The sequence below is a fragment of the Cebus imitator genome, unplaced genomic scaffold (genome assembly GCF_001604975.1).
Source record: "Cebus imitator isolate Cc_AM_T3 unplaced genomic scaffold, Cebus_imitator-1.0 Scaffold169, whole genome shotgun sequence".
Taxonomy (NCBI): Eukaryota; Metazoa; Chordata; class Mammalia; order Primates; family Cebidae; genus Cebus; species Cebus imitator.
In genome coordinates, this window is record NW_016107484.1 from 4,356,520 (window position 1) to 4,375,439 (window position 18,920).

General features: G+C 45.7%; 1 protein-coding gene across 1 annotated transcript in view; it reads left to right on the top strand.

Annotated features, from left to right (window-relative positions):
- TMEM132B (transmembrane protein 132B) overlaps positions 1 to 18,920 on the top strand; it is a 317,249-nt gene that overhangs the window by 213,531 nt on the left and 84,798 nt on the right. The window contains exon 3 of the mRNA XM_037744187.1: positions 9,154 to 9,300. Within this exon, the coding sequence (XP_037600115.1) occupies positions 9,154 to 9,300 (147 nt within the window). The remainder of the gene's footprint in view (positions 1 to 9,153; positions 9,301 to 18,920) is intronic.

Here is an 18,920-nt window from a genome sequence, read left to right on the forward strand (position 1 = left end):
TGTCAGTAGTTTGGTTTTAGGTTTGTGTTTTTGATGCCCAGCATTCATTTGTTCTGTTGTAACTTGAATTTCCTTTTAGGAGCCACTCCTTGCTAACCTCTACCATGTGATTAGGAGGGGGTTAACTTCACCCTTAGTGCAGGGATAGTTGTTGACCAGCTAAGCCCATGAGCATTGTCCCACCTACTCTAGATGCCATAATGATTGGCTCAAGATTGAGCATTCAGTTTAACTCGGTCAATAAAAACCTGGCTCTGGGATGTTTGATCTAAAGCGAAGAATCTTGCTTTTTTATTGTGGATGAGGATGTGCAATCTGGAGCTGCTGCAGCAACACTGTGACCAAGAGCAGATAGCTGATTGGTGAACAAAGCCCACATGCATGAGAGCTGAAGAGGGTCCATTGCCTAATGGACTGGGGTATCATTTGAGCCTTTATAGTTAGTTGCGTCTGAATTTGGCCCTACTTCTGGACGTTTTCATGGACATGCACCAGAACTGGATTTTAAAAAATCAATTGCAGCTGTTATGACATGCTCAAAAATTTGTCAGGTGTATAGCAAGGGTTGAGAGCTGGATATTTACTCTAGAGCAGCCCTCATGAGATAGCCACTGTGTTAGCTTACTGGCAATGCCACAGCAAATGGCCACAAACGTGGTGGTGTAAAACAAGGGAAATGTATTATCTCACAGTTCTAGGAGGCCAGAGTCCAAAATCAAGATGTCAGTTGGGTTGAGAAACCTTCTCATGCCTTTCTCCTTCCTCCTGGTTGTTGCCGGCAGTCCTTCATGCTCCTTGGCCCATAGAAGTGTAACTCCAGTCCCATCCTCTCTCTCTTTCTCTCTCTGACTTCACATTGCTGCCTTCTTAGCTTCCCTATTTGTCTCTTATAAACACACCACTCATTGGATTTAGAGCCCACCCTAAATCCGGGATGGTCTCATCTTGAGATTCCTAAGTAATTACATCAGGGAAGGCCCTGTGGCTCGATAAGGTCATGTGGTGAGGTTCTGGGTGGATACGAATCCCTGGGGACACTATCAACCTCTACAGACATTGCTATTTTTTCATCATTTGAGAGAAGGAGTCTCTGTATTGCAGCAAGAGTCAATGGCAGAGCCAGGACCTGAACCTGGCAGGCTGGTGAGAACACCTGTGCTGTGCCGCTCAGCTATAGTGGCCAGAAGGGCGGGCTCAGACATGAGAAGCCCTGTACTCCATCCTGCCTCCACGGTGGACTTACCTTCTGATTTTGCTCCTGTTCCTTAATTGTTTGGTGCCACAGATTGCACATTTGTAAATCTAGGATAACAAGACTTACTCATAGTGCTGTAAAGAGGATTAAATATGTTGATACAGGTAAAGCAGGAGAAAATCTATGCAAAGCTCTAGGGAAAGTATCTGGCTCAGGGGAGTAGCCTCAGTAAAGCTTAGCTATTATAATCCACAAATATTCCTGAGCGGGGCTAGGATTCACGTGGCTTCCGGCATCTTGCAAGCGTGAGTTTGGACAGGGCAGTTTATGATCATCAAGGCGTTTGGTAGTATTGTCTTCAGATGGTTGCTAATTCCAGTGTTAGCTTTCCTTGCTATTTTGGAATGTTTATTAGCTCAGTTTCCTGAACTAATGAAGAACTAAGTCCTTCCATTGTGGGTTGCTTGGTTAACTGAAGTATTAGTAGATATGCTTAACTAGGTCTTCTGGCTAGTGAATTTCCAGTAGATTGTGAGTACCTTTTACTGTCCAAACAGGAATCTTCTTTATCTCCTCTGCCTAAAGCAGAAGATGGAATTTCCCTCCCCCAGTCATACCACACCACTTCCCTGTCTAGTGATGCCTCATCAAGTTTCCTCATGTGGAAAATGGAAGCAGAAGCAATACGACCCCCACGGGGTTGTATGTATCAGCCTGTATCGGCAGTGCAAGGCAGCAGACAGTGCCTCGCTTCCACAGGGGCTCAAGACATTTCAGCATTTGTGAACAAGTTCCTTTTCTACTGTGAAGTGGGTACTGGGGGAAGGTGGGCCACAGTCTCAGTCTGTGGCCAAAACCGTCTGAGACTTACCGGTCTGGATGGAGCCACGCTCCTCTTTGTGTTTCCAAGCGCTTCATGCATAGTACCTGGAACTCAAGAAATCCTCTTTAAATGTTGGAGGACTGGGTGCATGACATAGGATATAAAAGTATTTTGTAGCCTTGATGGGGTGAGTTCTAATTGCATGCTTCCCTCTCCAGCCCCCGCCCGTGGCAGACAGTGAAAGACTTGACCCATCACTGGGAAGCTGGGAAGACCACCCTCACTTTTAAGACCACCCTCACTTCAGATGCCAACTGCAAGTCTGGAGGGTCCCTAAGACCACCCTTAGGTTCAGTAATTTGCTAGAAGGACTCAAAGAACTCAGAAAAGCCATTATACTGATAAATATTGTTTATTCTAGTGAAAGGAGACAAAATAAGGTCAGCCAAGGGCAAAGGTGCATAGAGTAGGATCCAGTAGAGCTCCATGGGCAAGCTCCCAATCGGCCTTTCCCCGTGGAGTTTTGTGGACAGCGTTAGCTTCTCCCCGAGCTGATGTGAGACAAGCGTCGCCAGCCAGGGGAGCTTTACGCGAGCTTGGTGTCCAGACCATCCGCTTGGCCGATGTTCCTTTCCAGTCCCTCCAGTGGTCAGGCAGATCCCATGTGGCCCAAGGCTCCCCACCATAAATCGTACTGAATCACAGACTATCTGGCATGGCCCAAGGCCCCAGGCAAATCAGGCAGGAAATTCCAAAGGCTTAAAACTTAGCACCCAGGAGGTGAAGGCAAAGGCCAGACCTCTCTTCGGGCAAAGTTAATCCTTTACTGCACACCCACTAGGTAGACAACCAACCAAACTCACAACCCTGTAGAGTTGAGTATTTAGTTCAAAAGTGGCTGGTCTAAGTAGAAGACAGAAAGATGCAGGCACGCATTCAGAGCAGGTCCCTGGTGCCCAGCTGGATAGTGGGTGCTATTGCCTGGGAAAGACATACAGGAAGTGAGATGGAGAAGCTGTGAGTCTGTGCCCTGTCTGTGTGTCTGTCCCTGCTGACCTGGAGTCCAGTTGTTTTTCTTGTGACTTATCTACAGCAGCTAGAATGTCATCTCCCCCGATCCAGCCAGGAGGGAGGCTCATCTGGACTCGACTCTTTCCAGCAGCCAATCCTCCATCACAGACAAGGCCAAAGCTCAGGTCACTCTTTCGTCACTCAGGGCCAAAGGGACCGTGGACAGCTGGTGGAGGTCTGGGGCAGAAATGCCCCTGTGTGTCTGGGGTGGTGGCATTCAGGCTCACCTGGAGACCTCCCAGTGAACATGGGCAGTGATGGAGCTGCTGTGTCCCCCCGGCTCCGACTTACATCCCTGTTACAATGCACTCGCTTTGTTTAGAACTTCCTATTTAACTGTAACATACACAGAGAAGAGTCCGCAAAAGCGAGCACAGCCTGATGAGTTCTCAAAACCACCATGTAATCAGCATGCAGAAGAAGAGACAGAGGGTGGCAAGGGCCCCAGAAGCCCAGCGGGACAGCACCTAGTGACTGCCTCCCCCACAGGGCGGCCTCTGTGCGGGCTTTCGCCTCGGAGATCCCTGTGCCCGTTTCTGACTTTCTGTCCGTGGAATTGCACAGTGCACACTTTTGGTACTGGCTTCCTCCACTCAACTGTGTATTTAGAGGGCCACTGTGTTGTGTGGTGATAGGCTGCTCCCTCTTGTTACTGCTGCATAGTGTTCCACTGTGAGATGTTACACTTGATCAGTTCTGTGGTCAGTGGGTACTAGGGTCTGAATGTCTGTATCCCCCCAAATTCACATGTTGAAATCCTAACCCAAGGTGGTGTTATGAGGAGGTGGGGCCTCTTGGGAGATGATTAGGTCATCTCCCTAAAGGAATGGGATTAATGCCCTTATAAAAGAGGCTTGAGGGTGCTCTGTTGCCCCTTCCCCCATGGGAGGACACAGTGTGACGGCCCCGTCTGTGAAAAAGCAAGTTCTCACCCAGCACTGAAACTGCTGACATCTTGCTCTTGGACTTCCCAGCCTCCAGAACTGTGAGAAGTAAATTTCTGTTGTTTATAAGCCATCAAGTTTGTGGTATTTTGTTAGACTGTCCTCAACAGGTTAAGACAATGAGCATTTGGGATTGTTTCCATTTTGGGCTGAGGGCAGGGCTGTCATGCGCCTTCTTGTATGTGTGTCTTGGTGAACAGATGCACCTGTTTCTGTTGGGCATAAGCCAAGGATGGCAATGCTGTTACAGGGTCTACAGAAACTCAGATTTAGTAGGTATCACCAAATAGCATTCCAAAGAGGTCGAACCAGATTACACTCATTCCAGCAATGTTCACAAGTTCCCAGTCACTCCACGGGTATGCCACTATTTGCTCTTTTCTCTCTTTTCAATGTAGTCATTCTGCTGAGTAAGTGTTTTGAATTTTGTACTGCACAAAGGAACACACCAGAGTGGATTGTTAATAATAATAGTGATAATGATAAATAATCAACAAGTTAAGATGAAGACAGTCCTGGAGTGCATTGGTCCTGTTTTGGCTTCAGCCCTTATGGAGAGAATTAATATGTGACTTTCGGCTCTCCTCGGCATCAGTAGATGCCTGTTGCCTTTACTGCCGTTTGGAGGGCACTTTTGTATCTTGAAAGTCTACTCTTTGGAGAGTTGCTGAGCCCTAGAATGAGCCAGCCACAAGGGAAGAGGGACTGAGATGGGCAACTGGTTTCTGGAGACTTCCTCGTGGCCTGGAAATCAGCCACAGTGGAATTTATGGATCCCCTTGTTTTTCAGATTGCAAATTCGGCAAGGGACCCTCTTGGGTGTGGCTTGACTGCAATCCTGGGAAGCTACTGGAACACGAGGAGCCCTGTCCCGTAGGGAGGCATCTGGTGGCAGTGCTTGTGGTGTGCACAGGAGCAGGGGGGTAGCCCCAACACTCCTAGGTGGGGTGGGAAGAGTGAGGACAGTGAAAAAAAATAATTGTGTCCTGAGCCTCAATGCCAAGTGGGGTGCTTGGATGTGGACAGTGGAGTGGGGTGGTCAGGGAGTGAAGCTGAGAGATGGGATGGAATAGATGCCCAGCTGGCCAAACCTGAAGGGTACATGTGGGGTCCCCTGCCTCTGGGAAGGAAGGAAAGTAAACGGATGGCTGCTGGGATGGGCTGTCATCTGGTCTCCAGTTGACCCGGAGGAAGTAAAGGGCTGGCTGCCATTGTGAGAGCTTAGCAGCAGTTAGCCAGAAATGCATTTGTGGCATCATGGGGCCGATCATCCCACCCACACAGCAACCTGGAGAGGCCTCCTTGGTCTTTCCTCTGCTTGTATTCAAATTTAATAACTTCACTAAGGGGAAGCAGTCCTGATAGTCCTGATGTGCAGCCTGTGGGAACTGGGAAGGAATGCCATGCTGGCTGCCAAAATACTTTAAAATGTTGACATTTGTTGGCTAACAGTCGGCTTGTCCCAGGTCCTGCCTCCCCACCTTCCTCAAGTCCCCTGGACCTGTTTAGGACCAGTGCGTAAAAATTAATGGCAAGCACTGTGTTTCCTCAGCCCCTGCCAGGGTGCACCCCCGTGCTAGGAAATGCCCTGTGAAAGACTTGGACTGTCTCCTCGAACTGGACACTCTGCTTCTCAGACTCTGAGGAAGAGTTTGCCCACTGTGATAGTGTCTGTCGGGATAAACCAGAGACTAGAAGCCCAGTGGAGGAAGCATTGTGCACAGAATCCCACGGAGCAATTCAGAGCTGATGAGTGAGGAGGCTTCTAAAGACGAGGGGACCTGTGTCTTAGTTTTAGGTCAGAATGAAAGAAGGAACGATACACAAAAATCTCACGGAGGAGACTTCAGTGGGTACATGTTGTATCTATACCTCCACGACTGAAGGGAGAGAGGGCTGGCAATGAGGGCTCCATGAAGGAGCTAAAAATGCGAGACACTGTTGTCTCTAGACTTAATTACTGAAGCATTTCTTGGGCAATAAATGATGCAATGTGGGTCATAAAAGACATCCTCTGTGAATGGGCCAGCGCGGGAGGGAAGGGAGTGGGGTTTGGAGTGAGGGGCTCTGGTTTCGAATCCTGGCTCTGCCAGAACCAGCTGTGTGACCTTCAGCCGGGGGCACGCTACTGGGTGGGAGGGTCTGATTTGTTCATCTGGACGTTGAGAACAAGGGTGACAGTCCGGGCTGCACGGCTGCTTGGTGAAAGAACTCTGTGGGAGAGTGAGAACAGCTGTTGTGGTAGCAAGTACCGATAGGAAGGAGGCGGGGTGCGGACAGCGGAAGGGACTCTGTTTCTCTAGACGGCTCTGGAACATTCTCTGCAGTTGCCCCTTTGGCAAGAAGATGGGATGGCTGGGGGCAGGGACAGAACAGGATGCCTCTATTTGTGGTTTGCATAAATTAATTCCCGGAACATCATGATGGCAAGAAAGGAAAGCTTTGTGAAAGCCGCAGATTTGGACTCCAGAATTCAACGGGAAGAATCATCAAGTCAGGGCAAGGCATGACATCTGAGTCTCTGGGCATTGCAGTGACTGTTTTGGGGTGTGCAAGAGCAACCGGGAAGATGCCTTGGAGTCTGTGTAAAGAACTACAGTAAGGGGAGAAAGGGAGGCAGAAACGTTTCATTTTATTTAATGAGATGTGCAGACATTCGAATCCCCTAATTCTACCCACAGGGTTCCTTATGGTGGGTGGTAAAATTGGAGCTTCCCCTCAGGTTTCAGAATCTCTCTCTGCTGCTTAAATTCTGCCATAAGAGGCTGCCTTCCTTGGGTCTTACAGGTGTTTTGATTTGATTTTGATACATTTTATTTTTTAAAGTATCTGTCACTCCTGGGAGGGGTCATTATTCAGCTGTGGGTTTTTTTTTTTTTTTTCGCATTTTCTTTTTTGTATTGAGGTAAAATTTAGATCACATAAAATTAGCCATTTCAAAGTGAACAATTCACTGGCATTTAGTACATTCACAGTGCTGTTCGACTACCATCTTTGTTTACTTCCAAAACACTGTCATCATCCCAAAAGAAAACTGAGTACCCGTTAGCTAGGCAGTTACTCCCCATTTCCCCCATTCTCACTTTTCCCCAGTCCCTGGAAACCACCAGTCCACTTTCTATCTCTATGGATTTACTTTCTGAATGTTTCATATGAATGCAATCATATACTATGTGACCTTTAGTGTCTGGCTTCTTTCACTCAGCATCGCATTATCGAGGTTCATCACGTAGCGTGTGTCAGAACTTCATTCCCTTTTATGGCTGAATAATACTCCATTGTATGGCTAGGCCACATTTTATTTATACATCCATCATAGATGGGCATTTGAGTTGCTTCAGTCCTTTAGGTATTGTCAACAGTGCTGCTGTGAACATGAGTGTATAAGTATTCATTTGAGTGCCTGCTTTCAATCCATTTGGATATATAGCTAGGAGTGGAATTGCTGGGTCATATGGTAATTCTATGTTTAACTTTTGGAGAAACTAGAAAGCTGTTTTCCACAGTGGTTGCACCATTTTACATTCCCAGGAGCAGTGTATGAGGGTCCCAATGTCTCTGCATCCTCACCAGCACTTACTATCTCTTTTTTTATTTTAGCCATCTCAGTGGGTATGAAGTGGTATCTCACTGTGGTTTTGGTTTGCATTTCCCTGATGACTAATGATGTTGTTGAGGATATTTTCATGTGTCTATTGGCCATTTGTATAACTTTGGAGAACAGTCTAGTCAAGATCTTTGCCTATTTTTAAAGTGTGTTATTTGCTTTTGTTGTTGATTTTGTAGGAGTACTTTACATATGCTGAATGCTAGGCCCTTATCAGATGGACTTTGCATATATTTGCTCCCAGTCTGTAGGTTGTCTTTTCCCTTTCATACGCTTGTTTTTACATGATGTCCTAGACCTGCTGCTATGTGTGGATTTGATTAATTGATCTTTGAGGGAATCTTTGCTTTCTAGCAATCTTTCCTTGATGGTGCTGGAATGTCTGGCTTAATGTACCTGCCTTTGCTGGTGCTCCTCTAACTCCTCCACATAATACTCAGCTGCTTTTGGTATGCCTTTTTTGTTCATGGGAGAGGGTGCCCAGGGCCTCAATGGGCCCTTCTTGTGGGCCCACAGGCCTCTGAGAAGCAGAGGCGATCTGGTCACCTTCCCAGCCCAGCATGCGCTGGCCTCTGCAGCATTAGTTCACGTGCTGCATTAGTTCACAGCATTGGTTTACATCCCCAGAAGTCCCAGCATGCCTTTGTGGTGATACCTATGTTCAGTTAAGGCACAGTAAGCAGTGGGTGCCCCACAGCCTGCCTTCATCCTGGTGACCCTCCAGAGGCATACACAGCATTGGGCCAAGTCCTCAGGTTGCCCTGGGACAACATGGATGTTGTCCGTGAAGTCCCCGCTGTTACATAGGAGGCGTTTTCTGGTTAGTAGCAATGTGAGGATCATTTCAGGATCAGTGTACAAAAGGAAGAAACCCAGAGTGTGAACTCTCCTTGGCCTTTTCTCAATGGCAACACACCTGGGTCCTTGATTCTTCCTGGTGGAACTGTGTTCTGTGAACATTGTACCAGGCGGCACCTGGCCATGTTATCGTTTCTAAATGCCACGTTTGTTCTTTAAACCCTGAGGACTGAGTGCTCCCGTCCATTCCTGCTCCCCGAGTGCCCAGTGCAGTGGCCTCCTCTTCCATCCCCTGGGCTGTGTGATCCTCTGGCCTTGCATAACCCACCCCTGCATCTTAAAGACTCTTCTCCATCTCCAGGTGAAGAGCAGGCTTGCAGATTCATCTCTCCTGCCCAGAGGCATCTGTCTCATTTGTATCATGCTGGGGTCCCCTTGAAGCAGCAAGCGATCTGGTTCCCAGCACACTGATTAAATAGAAAATGAACACACATGGCAAAAGCTGGGGCTCCTACTTCCGGGCACTTGTAAACATTACAAGACACTTAATTTTAAGGGAAAGTCACTTGCCACTGCTCTTCCCCACATCTCCCAGAGGAAGGGGGCGATGTTACAGGTGCTTTTCCGGGTGATCTGTTCTAGTGCCATGTTTTACTAACTGTTTCAAACTAAAATGGTTTTATTATATAGAATATCTTGTTTTCCCACCCTGCAGAATTAAGGCGGCAGCAGGTGTGAAGATAATGGCAGTGAGAGTCAGCAGTGAGGACCAATGGGCAGTTCAGGAAGAAATTGATAATGGCGACACCCAGACGTCGGCCACCCTCACCTGCATGGGCCATCGCCCGGACATGCAGAGCAGGTAAGCATGGAGATCCCCAAGGCACCTTGGCAGTGGGGAGGTGGGAGTGGCTGCCAGAACTCATAGCAAAATAATGTGCGTGTGGATAAAGCGATGCCTCTGCATTTAGTGGGAAATGGTTTCCTTTGTGCTCATCAGCGTAGCTCAGCCGTGCCGCTTCTGAATGGCTCCATTACTGGAATGTACCACGGTACGAGGCTTCTATCCTCAATGCTCTTCGTACAAAAATGACCTAATGAGGTCGGCAGTCTCAAAAATCACCAGAGTTCAGATTTGTCACAGTGTAGAGTTTGGTAACCGTGTTTTAAATTTTTATTTTTATTATCACTATTGTTTGCAGAGAAGAGCTGAAGAAGGAAATGAGAGGAAATAGAAATGATTTAAGAGGCAAGGGGAAAGTGTACTTTGTAATAAGCAAACCGAGGGTAGCTTTAGCTATTGGGCATTCATCCCTTAGTGCTGAAATGTAGTCATTTTGCTGATACCACACTTGGGAATTGGCACATGGCTTCAGAATCTTAATTTGGATGAAGTTGGCATTGCTGGAAGGCAGCCTGTCTTCTCCCATTCAGACACCAGCCTTGGGCTTTACAGGGCTGAACTTACCTGGGACCCACAGAGAAGTTGTCATTGGTCATCTCACATCAGGACACCTGGCAGGTAGAGCTCTCACCTGTGTTGCAACTGCCTTCCCTACAAAGTCTGCCTCTATGTTCTTCTTCTTTCATTAAACACCAGTCTTCTATGGGATTGCTTCACTTGGAGGGCCAACCAGCTTTGCTACTTTAAAACCTCTGGCTCCTGCTTCTCCCAGGAGGGGGCTCAGACTCCTCAGCTTAGCACACAAGCCCCTTCTGAGTCTGTTACTTGTCACAGTATATTGTCACAACTAGTTCTCTTTCTTCCCTAATCTTTAAACTCTTCAAGGCCTGCAGTGTCAGGAATAGGGGAGGCCCTCTGTGAATGAATGAGGGCCTGGGTGGAGGGAAGCATGAGAAATGGAGGGTCTTTCCCAATGAGTTGCTGGCAAGTGCTGTCTCTTCTTGGGTGACCCCAGCCAACCTCAGCTAGAACCCTCTTCTGCCTGCTTTTGGAGATCTCCTTCAGAGGGAGAGAAGTGACTCAGACAGAGTGGTCCAAAGCCTGCTGTTAGGAATCGCTGACCAGGTAATCTGGATGCCCCTCACTCCAAACTCTATGTTCCACTCATCATTCTCTACATCTACCGACAGGGTTTTCTTTCTTTCTTTTTTTTTTTTTTTTTTTTTTTTTTTTTTTTTTTTTTTGAGATGGAGTTTCGCTCTTGTTACCCAGGCTGGAGTGCAATGGCACGATCTCGGCTCTCTGCAGCCTCCGCCTACTGGGTTCAGGCAATTCTCCTGCCTCAGCCTCCTGAGTAGCTGGAATTACAGGCACACACCACCATGCCCAGCTAATTTTTTATATTTTTAGTAGAGACGGGGTTTCACCATGTTGACCAGGATGGTCTCGATCTCTTGACCTTGTGATCCACCCGCCTCGGCCTCCCAAAGTGCTGGGATTACAGGCGTGAGCCACCGCGCCCAGCCTATCGACACGGTTTTCAACCCCACTTGGCCCGTGGTTTCCCTGGAAGTCTGTATCTGCCTGCTAGACACTCCTAGATCCTGGGTTGTTAATATTTCTAGAGAGTCTAGGAGTTTTACATTTGCTTAGGTGCTTTCAGTTGCAAATGATAGAATATTTACCTAAAATTGGCTGCTGCAGAGGGTTTTATCATCCCACATAAGAAACGAGGGGTAGATGGATGGTGGATCCAGCAGCACACCTGTGTCTCCTGGGCGTTTTCTGTCTTATAGAAAACACCCAGTGCCCATTATAGTGCACACTCCATTATACCCAGTGCCCTGACTGTCACTCTCCAGCTTGGTTCCTCATGGTCACAGGATGGCTGCAGCTCTTCCAGGCATCACAGACTCACCCAGTGATATCTAAAGACTGGAAAGGAGGGGGTCTCTCCTCATGTGTCTCTTTTTACCAGGGAAGAAAACCTTTCCAACAATATCCATGGAAGCCTTCCCTTTAGATCTTATCAATATGCAGTGGGTGCCATGCTTTTGCTCAAGAGGCAGGGTACCTTCGGAAAATGAGTATCTGGTATTATTTCCAGGCTTTGTAGTGGGAGATGGTCTCTGTTGCCAGGGAATGAGAATGGGAGAATGGGCGCCTGCTAGGTGGTCAGCTCACATGTTTACCACACTCTTTGAAGTTGGTTTCTGTCAAAGGTTGTAGCTTGATTCTCTATTTTGCCCGGGGGCCCTGTGTGTTTTTATTCCCAGTAGAAGACTTCCTCTGGGTTGCTGGCCTTATCAGGTGGCTTTGTGTCCCTGTAGGTAGAGAAGTTTTGGGGCGACGTGGTACCAGGAATGCAGGGTCAGCTGCTCAAGCGTATCCTTAGCAACCTGTCTCCCTGGTTTGGCTTTTTCTCAGACAGACCCTTCCCACCTGGAGGCAAGATGACTGCTAGCAGCTCCCAGCAAACATCTGCTGACTTGGTCACTTCAGGGAGAAAGCTGTTCTCCCCAGCCAGGCCCAGCACAGGTCCCGGGGCTGGTCACCTCTGGCTCTGTTTGGCGTCACTTAGATCGTGTACCCATCCTGAACCAATCACTGCAGTCAGCCCAGAATGAGGGGTTGTGACCAGCCCTATTGGAAGAATGTGGGCAGAGGGTAGGGGAGGGATTGCAGGTGGGCAGCGGGTGCTGATGGGGACAGGAGCTGGAGCGGGCGCCATCCCAGTTACCTTAGCCTCATGGCTCCTGCTGTTGTGTCATGGGAGTCCAAATGGGATTTTCTAGCTCCCTGCCCTCAGAAATCACTGCCTGGGTACATAATGGTGGGATCCTTGGTCTATGCATAGGAAATGAATTTTGTTGATATATTTGACTGACCAAGTGGTAATGTTTTAAATTGAAGAGCAACATGGGCCATGATTATTACTTTTTGATTCTGTGAGAATCAGTTTTGCATTCTCTTTAGAAAAGATTAAAAAAGGTTACAGGGGAAGAAAGAGAAGTAGTTATATAAGCAGAGTTACATAAGTATGAGACACTATCACGTCGCCTCATAAAGGAGAAAGAGTGTCCTCTTTCTCCTTCTCTTTCTTCACATTTAGTACGTGACCTCCCTTGGGCCCTAAGAAGGGCAGGGATTGTCACTTTGGCATGACAATTCATGCTTACCTAATCTCTTTCTAAAATCCATTTCATTATCTAAATAAATAATTGCTTCTTTTTGTCCTTTTTTTTTGTTGAATTGTAATATCAAATGAGGTGTGAAGTACAGGCTTGCGGACCATGCTTGCTGCCTAACAAAGTGAATATATGAATATATCCCTAACAAAACATCCTGCAGAAAGCTGTAATCTCTGAATTGTGACAACCTTGAGTGGAATAGACTTTTTAATAGAATATAATGTACAAACTGCCTGAAATTCTGTGATAAGAATTAAAAATGTGTTGTATGGGAAGACCCGACGTGCTCGGTTAGAACGGCAGTAAAGATCTTAATTTAAAATATTTTAATGAACACTCATTGTGAGGAAGTGTGAGTAATAAAGATGAAAACCACAAGATAAAGAGTGGTGTTGCCAAAAGAGGAGAGAGGAGATTAGAAAAATAAGCAAATTTGAAAGTGTTCAGAACAGATAACACTGAACCAAGGGAAATGAAAGCTGGATGACGGACTATTTGCATGGAAGCCACGTGCAGCTATGTAGGTTGAGATGAGGTTGTTCTACGAATGATTCCTTTCTGACTGTTGGGACCCAAACCCAGAGCAAATAAACTGCAGCTCTTTATGTGGTCGGAAACCACAATACAGAGCCCATTCTTATCTAAAAATTCTAATAGAGGCAGAGAAAAGCTCAGAGGATAGGCAGGCAAAAGCCCTAAAATAGATTTCTTCAAAGAAAAAGACACACACACGTTGCTGTAACCCAGCTCAAGGTAAAGTCAAGATCCAATCCAACTGTTCACTGTGAAGGCTATTGCCTGTTCTGTTCTCACACTGCCAGCAGAGACATACCCAAGACTGGATAATTTATAAAGGAAAGAGGTTTAATGGACTCATAGTTCCACGTGGCTGGGGAGGCCTCAAAATTGTGGCTGAAGGTGAAGGAGGAGCAAAGTTACATTTTACATGGTGGCAGGTAAGAGAGCTTGTGTAGGGGAACTCCCCTTTATGAAACCATCAGTTCTCATCAGACTTATTCACTATCACAAAAAAAGATGGGAAAGACCCATCACCATGATTCATTTACCTCCCACCAGATCCCTTCCACTATGTTGGAAATATGAGAGCTATAATTCAAAGTGATATTTGGGTGGGGATACAGCCAAACCGTATCATTCCACCCCTGGCCTTTCCCAAATCTCATGTCCTTATATTTCAAAACAAATCGTGCCTTCCCAACAATCCTCCAAAGTCTCAACTCACTTCAGCATTAACACAAAAGTCCATAGTCCAGTCTCATCTGAGACAAGGCAAGTCCCTCCTGCCTATGAGCCTCTAGAATCAAAAGCAAGTTAGTTACTTCCTAGATGCAATGGGGGTACAGGCATGTGGTAAATACAGCCATTCCAATGGGAGAAATTGGACAAAATAAAGAGACTACAGGCCCCAGGGAAGTCTGAAATCCAGCAGGGCAGTCAAAGCTCTAAAATGGTCTCCTTTGACTCCATGTCTCACATCCAGGTCATATTGATGCAAAGGGTGGGTTCCCACAGTCTTGGGAAACTCTGCCTCTGTGGCTATGCAGGGTATAGCCCCCTTCCTGGCTGCTTCTGGGCTGGCATTGTGTGTCTGCAACTTTTCCAGGCACACAGTGCAAGCTGTCATTGATCTACCATTCTGGGTTCTGGAGGTCAGTGGCCCTCTTCTCACAGCTCCACTAGGCAGTGCCTCAGTGGGGACTCTGTGTGGGGGCTTCCACCCCACGTTTCTCTTCTGTACTGCTCTAGCAGAGGTTCTCCCTGAAGGCCCCGCTCCAGCACAGCTCTGCCTGGACATCCAGGCATTTCCATACATCCTCTGAAATCTAGGTGAAGGTTCTCAAACCTCAGCTCTTAACTTCTGTGCACCTTCATGTCCAACACCACATATAAGCTGCTAAGGCTTGGGGCTTGCACCTTCTGATGCTATGGCCTGAGCTTTACGTTGGCCCCTTTTAGTCATGGCTGGAGCAGCTGGGATGCAGTGTACCAAGTCCCTGGGCTGCATAGAACAGGGGTGGGGTGGTGGGGGGGAGGATGGCGTGCGGGTCCTGGGCCAGGCCTACAAAAGAAACCATTTTTTCCTTTGGGCCTCTGATGGAAGGGGCTGTCAGGAATGTCTGTGACTAGCCCTGGAAACATTTTCCCCATTGTCTTGGTGATTAACCTTTGGTTCCTTGTTACTTATGCAAATTTCTGCAGCTGGCTTGAATTTCTCCTCAGAAAATGGGTTTTTCTTTTCTATGGCATCATCAGTCTGCAAATTTTCCAAACTCTTCTGCCTAGCTTTCCTTTTAAACATAAGTTCCAATTCTAAACCATATCTTTGTGAATATATAAAACGGAATGCTTTGAACAGCAGCCAAGTGACTTCTGAATGCTTTGCTGCTTAGAACTTTCTTCCACCAGATACCCTAAATAATCTCTCTCAAATTCAGAGTTCCACAAATTTCTAGGGCAGGGGCAAAATGCCACTAGCCTCTTTACTAAAACATAGCAAGAGTCACCTTTATTCCATTTCCCAACAAGTTCCTCATCTCCATCTGAGACCACCTCAACCTGGACTTCATTGGCCATGTCACTGTCAGTATTTCGGTCAAAGCCATTCAACAAGTCTCTAGGAAGTTCTGAACTTTCTCACAACTTCCTGTCTTCTCCTGAGTCCTCCAAACTGTTCCAATCTCTGCCTGTTACCCAATTTCAAAGTTGCTTCCACATTTTGGGCAGCACCCCACTCTACCAGTACCAATTTACTATATTAGTCTGTTCTCACACTGCTAATAAAGACATACCCAAGACTGGGTAATTTATAAAGGAAAAAGGCTTAATTGACTCACGCTTCCACATGGCCTGGGAGGCCTCACAATCATGGCTGAAGGTGAATGAGGAGCAAAGTCACATCTTACACAGTGGCAGGCAAAAGAGCTTGCTTAGGGGAACTCCCCTTTATAAAACCGTCAGCTCTCATGAGACATATCCTGAAAACAGCACAGGAAAGATCCACCCCCATGATTTGATTACATCCTACTGTGTCCCTCCCACAAGACATGGGAATTGTGGGAGCTATAATTCAAGATGAGATTTGGGTGGGGACACAGCCAAACGATATCAGCTACCATACTGGAGAATCTGGAAAATCCTATCTTTCAGGAGTTTTTCTTTGCCTACTCTAATCTAGATAAATATTATAACCATTTGAGCAGAGAGAGAGATTGTCCTTTTAGTTAACTGAACTAACTCATTGTTTTTTGTGAAACTTAACATTTGACCATTAAACAAAAAAACAATGTTGACACAAGACAGTTACCATGTCAGATGTCATTGTGTGAATTTGTGAAAAATGAACAAGGCTAAATCTTTCATTGTGCTAAAGGATTCTTTTTTTTTCTTTTGAGAAAATCTTTTTTTTTGTTTTTTTAAATTGTATTTTAAGTTCTGGGGTACATGTGCAGATCATGCAGGATTGTTGTGTAGGTACATACATGACAAGGTGGCTTGCTGCCTTCATCCCCCCATCACCTATATCTGGTATTTCTCCCCTCGTCATCCCTCCCCACTCCCTGCTGTCCCTCCCCTGGGCCACCCCAACTGACTGTAGTGTGTGATGCTCCCCTCCCTGTGTCCACATTCTAATTGTTCAACACCCGCCTATGAGTGATAACATGTGGTGTTTGGTTTTCTGTTCTTGTGTCAGTTTGCTGAGAATGATGGTTTCCAGATTCATCCATGTCCCTATGAAGGACACAAACTCATTGTTTTTTATGGTTGCATAGTATTCCATGGTGTATATGTGCCACATTTTCTTTATTCAGTCTATCATTGATGGACGTTTGGGTTGGTTCCAGGTCTTTGCTATTGTAAACAGTGCTGCAATGAACATACATGTGCATGTGTCTTTATAACAGAAGAATTTATAATTCTTTGGGTATTTACCCAGTAATAGGATTGCTGGGTCAAATGGTATTTCTATTTTTATGTCCTTGAAGAATCACCATTCTTATTAAAGTTTAAGAAAAGGATAAGGGAGACAGTTGAATGATTATAACAGCTGCCTCTATTTCAACAAAATAGAAGTAGTTTTTCCTCCCTGACTCTGTTTGTGTTAGTTTCTTTCATTCTGCAAAATATTTTATCGAAAGGTAAAAGGCAGAACACACAGAACATGTTAATATGTCTTTGAGGACAATTTTGTGTGATTTTGTTTGTCCATTTCTTATTTTACTTAAAAAAATTTATTGAAAAATCATATGGTGCTTATTAGGTGCCAGGCACTATGTTAGGTCTTTCAGATGAATATACTTTTAAAAATCAGAAATATTAGAACCCTGTGAAGTGGATAAAGAATGTTATTTTATTCCCACTTAAAAGTTGTGTAATTGAGACACAGTTAAATGATTTCCCGAGGGCTCAGAGCTGGCATGTGGTCAAAGCAGTCAGACTTTGGAGGGAGTTCATGCTTAATCCACCACCCTGGGCTTCACAGAAGGCATGGCAAGGCGCCTGTGCTGTGAGTTGTGGCCACATCCCCCTGCTCTTGCCCAGCCACAACTTTTAGCTCTCTTGTTCCCACAGGACTGAAAACTCACTAAAGCAGTGCCCACAGCACCAGCAGGCCATTTGGCATGTGGAAATAGAGGAGGCAGGTGGTCAAAGGGTGACCCTGCAAAAGACATGTCCTCATCCCCAGAACTCGTGAATGTGACTTATTTGGCAAAAGGGTCCTTGCTGAGGTCATCAAGTTAAGGATCATGAGATGAGATCATCCTGGGTTAGCTGAGTGGACCCTAAATTCAATGACTGGTGTCATTTAAAGAGACACATAGAGGAAACAGCCACGTGGTGACAAAGGTAGGGGTACGAGGGATGCAGCCATGACTGTGGAAATCAGGGAGCACCTGGAGCCTCCAGAAGCTGGGGAGGAGAGGCATCGAGTGTCCCCTTGAGCCCTCAGTGGGAGCACGTTTCTTTCGACACCTTGACTGAGGATTGCTGGCTGCCAGAGTGTGAAAGAATAAGTCTCTGTTGTTTTAAACCAGCATGTCTGAGGATTCATTACAGCAGCCCCAGGAGACTAGTCCAGGTGCATAAAGAATACCTGTTGAATAAGCAGGCTGAGGCAGCTCAAGCCTGGATGCCCATCAGTCACCTGGGACAAAGTGCAGACAGTCCTGGATGGAGATTCCCTAGCCCTCGCCCCAGTAGGCTATAAGCATTGGCTTTTGAAGAAAAGTCCCCAGGTGATTTTAATGTGCAGCCCAGGCTGAGAATTCCTGGGAAACGTGAATGAATGAAAATTCATTTAAGCCTCAGGAGGAGATAAAGATATTTAGTTTTAAACGACTTTAGGATTTGAAAGCAATGGATTTGAGGTACACAGTTCTTAGATTTATAGTCACATTTGCCACTGGACACTTGGAGACCTGTGAGTACCAGCCACTGCTGAGTTCAAAACCAGGATCCCAGGTAGGGAAATGCATCGTGCACAGGGGACCCACCTGTAGGGAGAGCCACACTTAACAGAGAGGAGGGAGGTTTGTTTTTGTTTTCATTCATGCTAGAAAGTGGCAACAGAGTCCTGTAAGAAATGGAGGACTCTTCCCTGACCCCTTCAAAAGGACCAGGCCTGCAGAAGAAAAGAAAAAAGAAACATTTAAAAACACCCCACTTATTTTTTCTAACCAGTGGGAAGCACTTTGAATTTATGCTGCTTGCCAGTTTCAGCATAATAAAAGCCTCCTTGCTTCAAAAGTAATAGATGGTTCAATTGTAGAAAATTTAGAAAATACAATTGGGTAAAATGGAGAGGATAAAAGTCATCTCCAAACCTAGGATTGTAAGGGTAATAACTGTCAATATTTTGAGTATATTGGTATTGTATGTGTTCACATGTATATTCAGAAATATGTTATTTCTGTGCATATTAGACTTGCTTCTTTAGCGTTGAAAGCTGTTGTTTTCTGTAATAACATAGAATAAATATATAGTAACATCTTTTTATGCCACTGAATATTTAACTATAATGATAATTATCAAGCCCTTTAAAAAAATTGGTCAAAGTGGTTAACCCTCTTCCCAGAAAAATGCAAATACACACACATAAGCAATGTTTTTCAGCAGTTTCAAGATTTGTGGAGCCCTTCAATGAATCTGTAATTTTAATGTATAATATTTTATTGATATTATAGCAGTATATTCTATTCATTCCCCATGTTTCTTTTTTTTTTTTCTTTTAAAAATTGCTACTGGCCATTTTATGAGGTTGTGTCTTTTTCCTTTTAAACGTTCCTTTGAAATATTTTTTCTTTTCAAGCATAAAATGTCTCAAATATCTTTGCAGATAAATCTTAGGAGGGAAAGCTAGATGTGAAT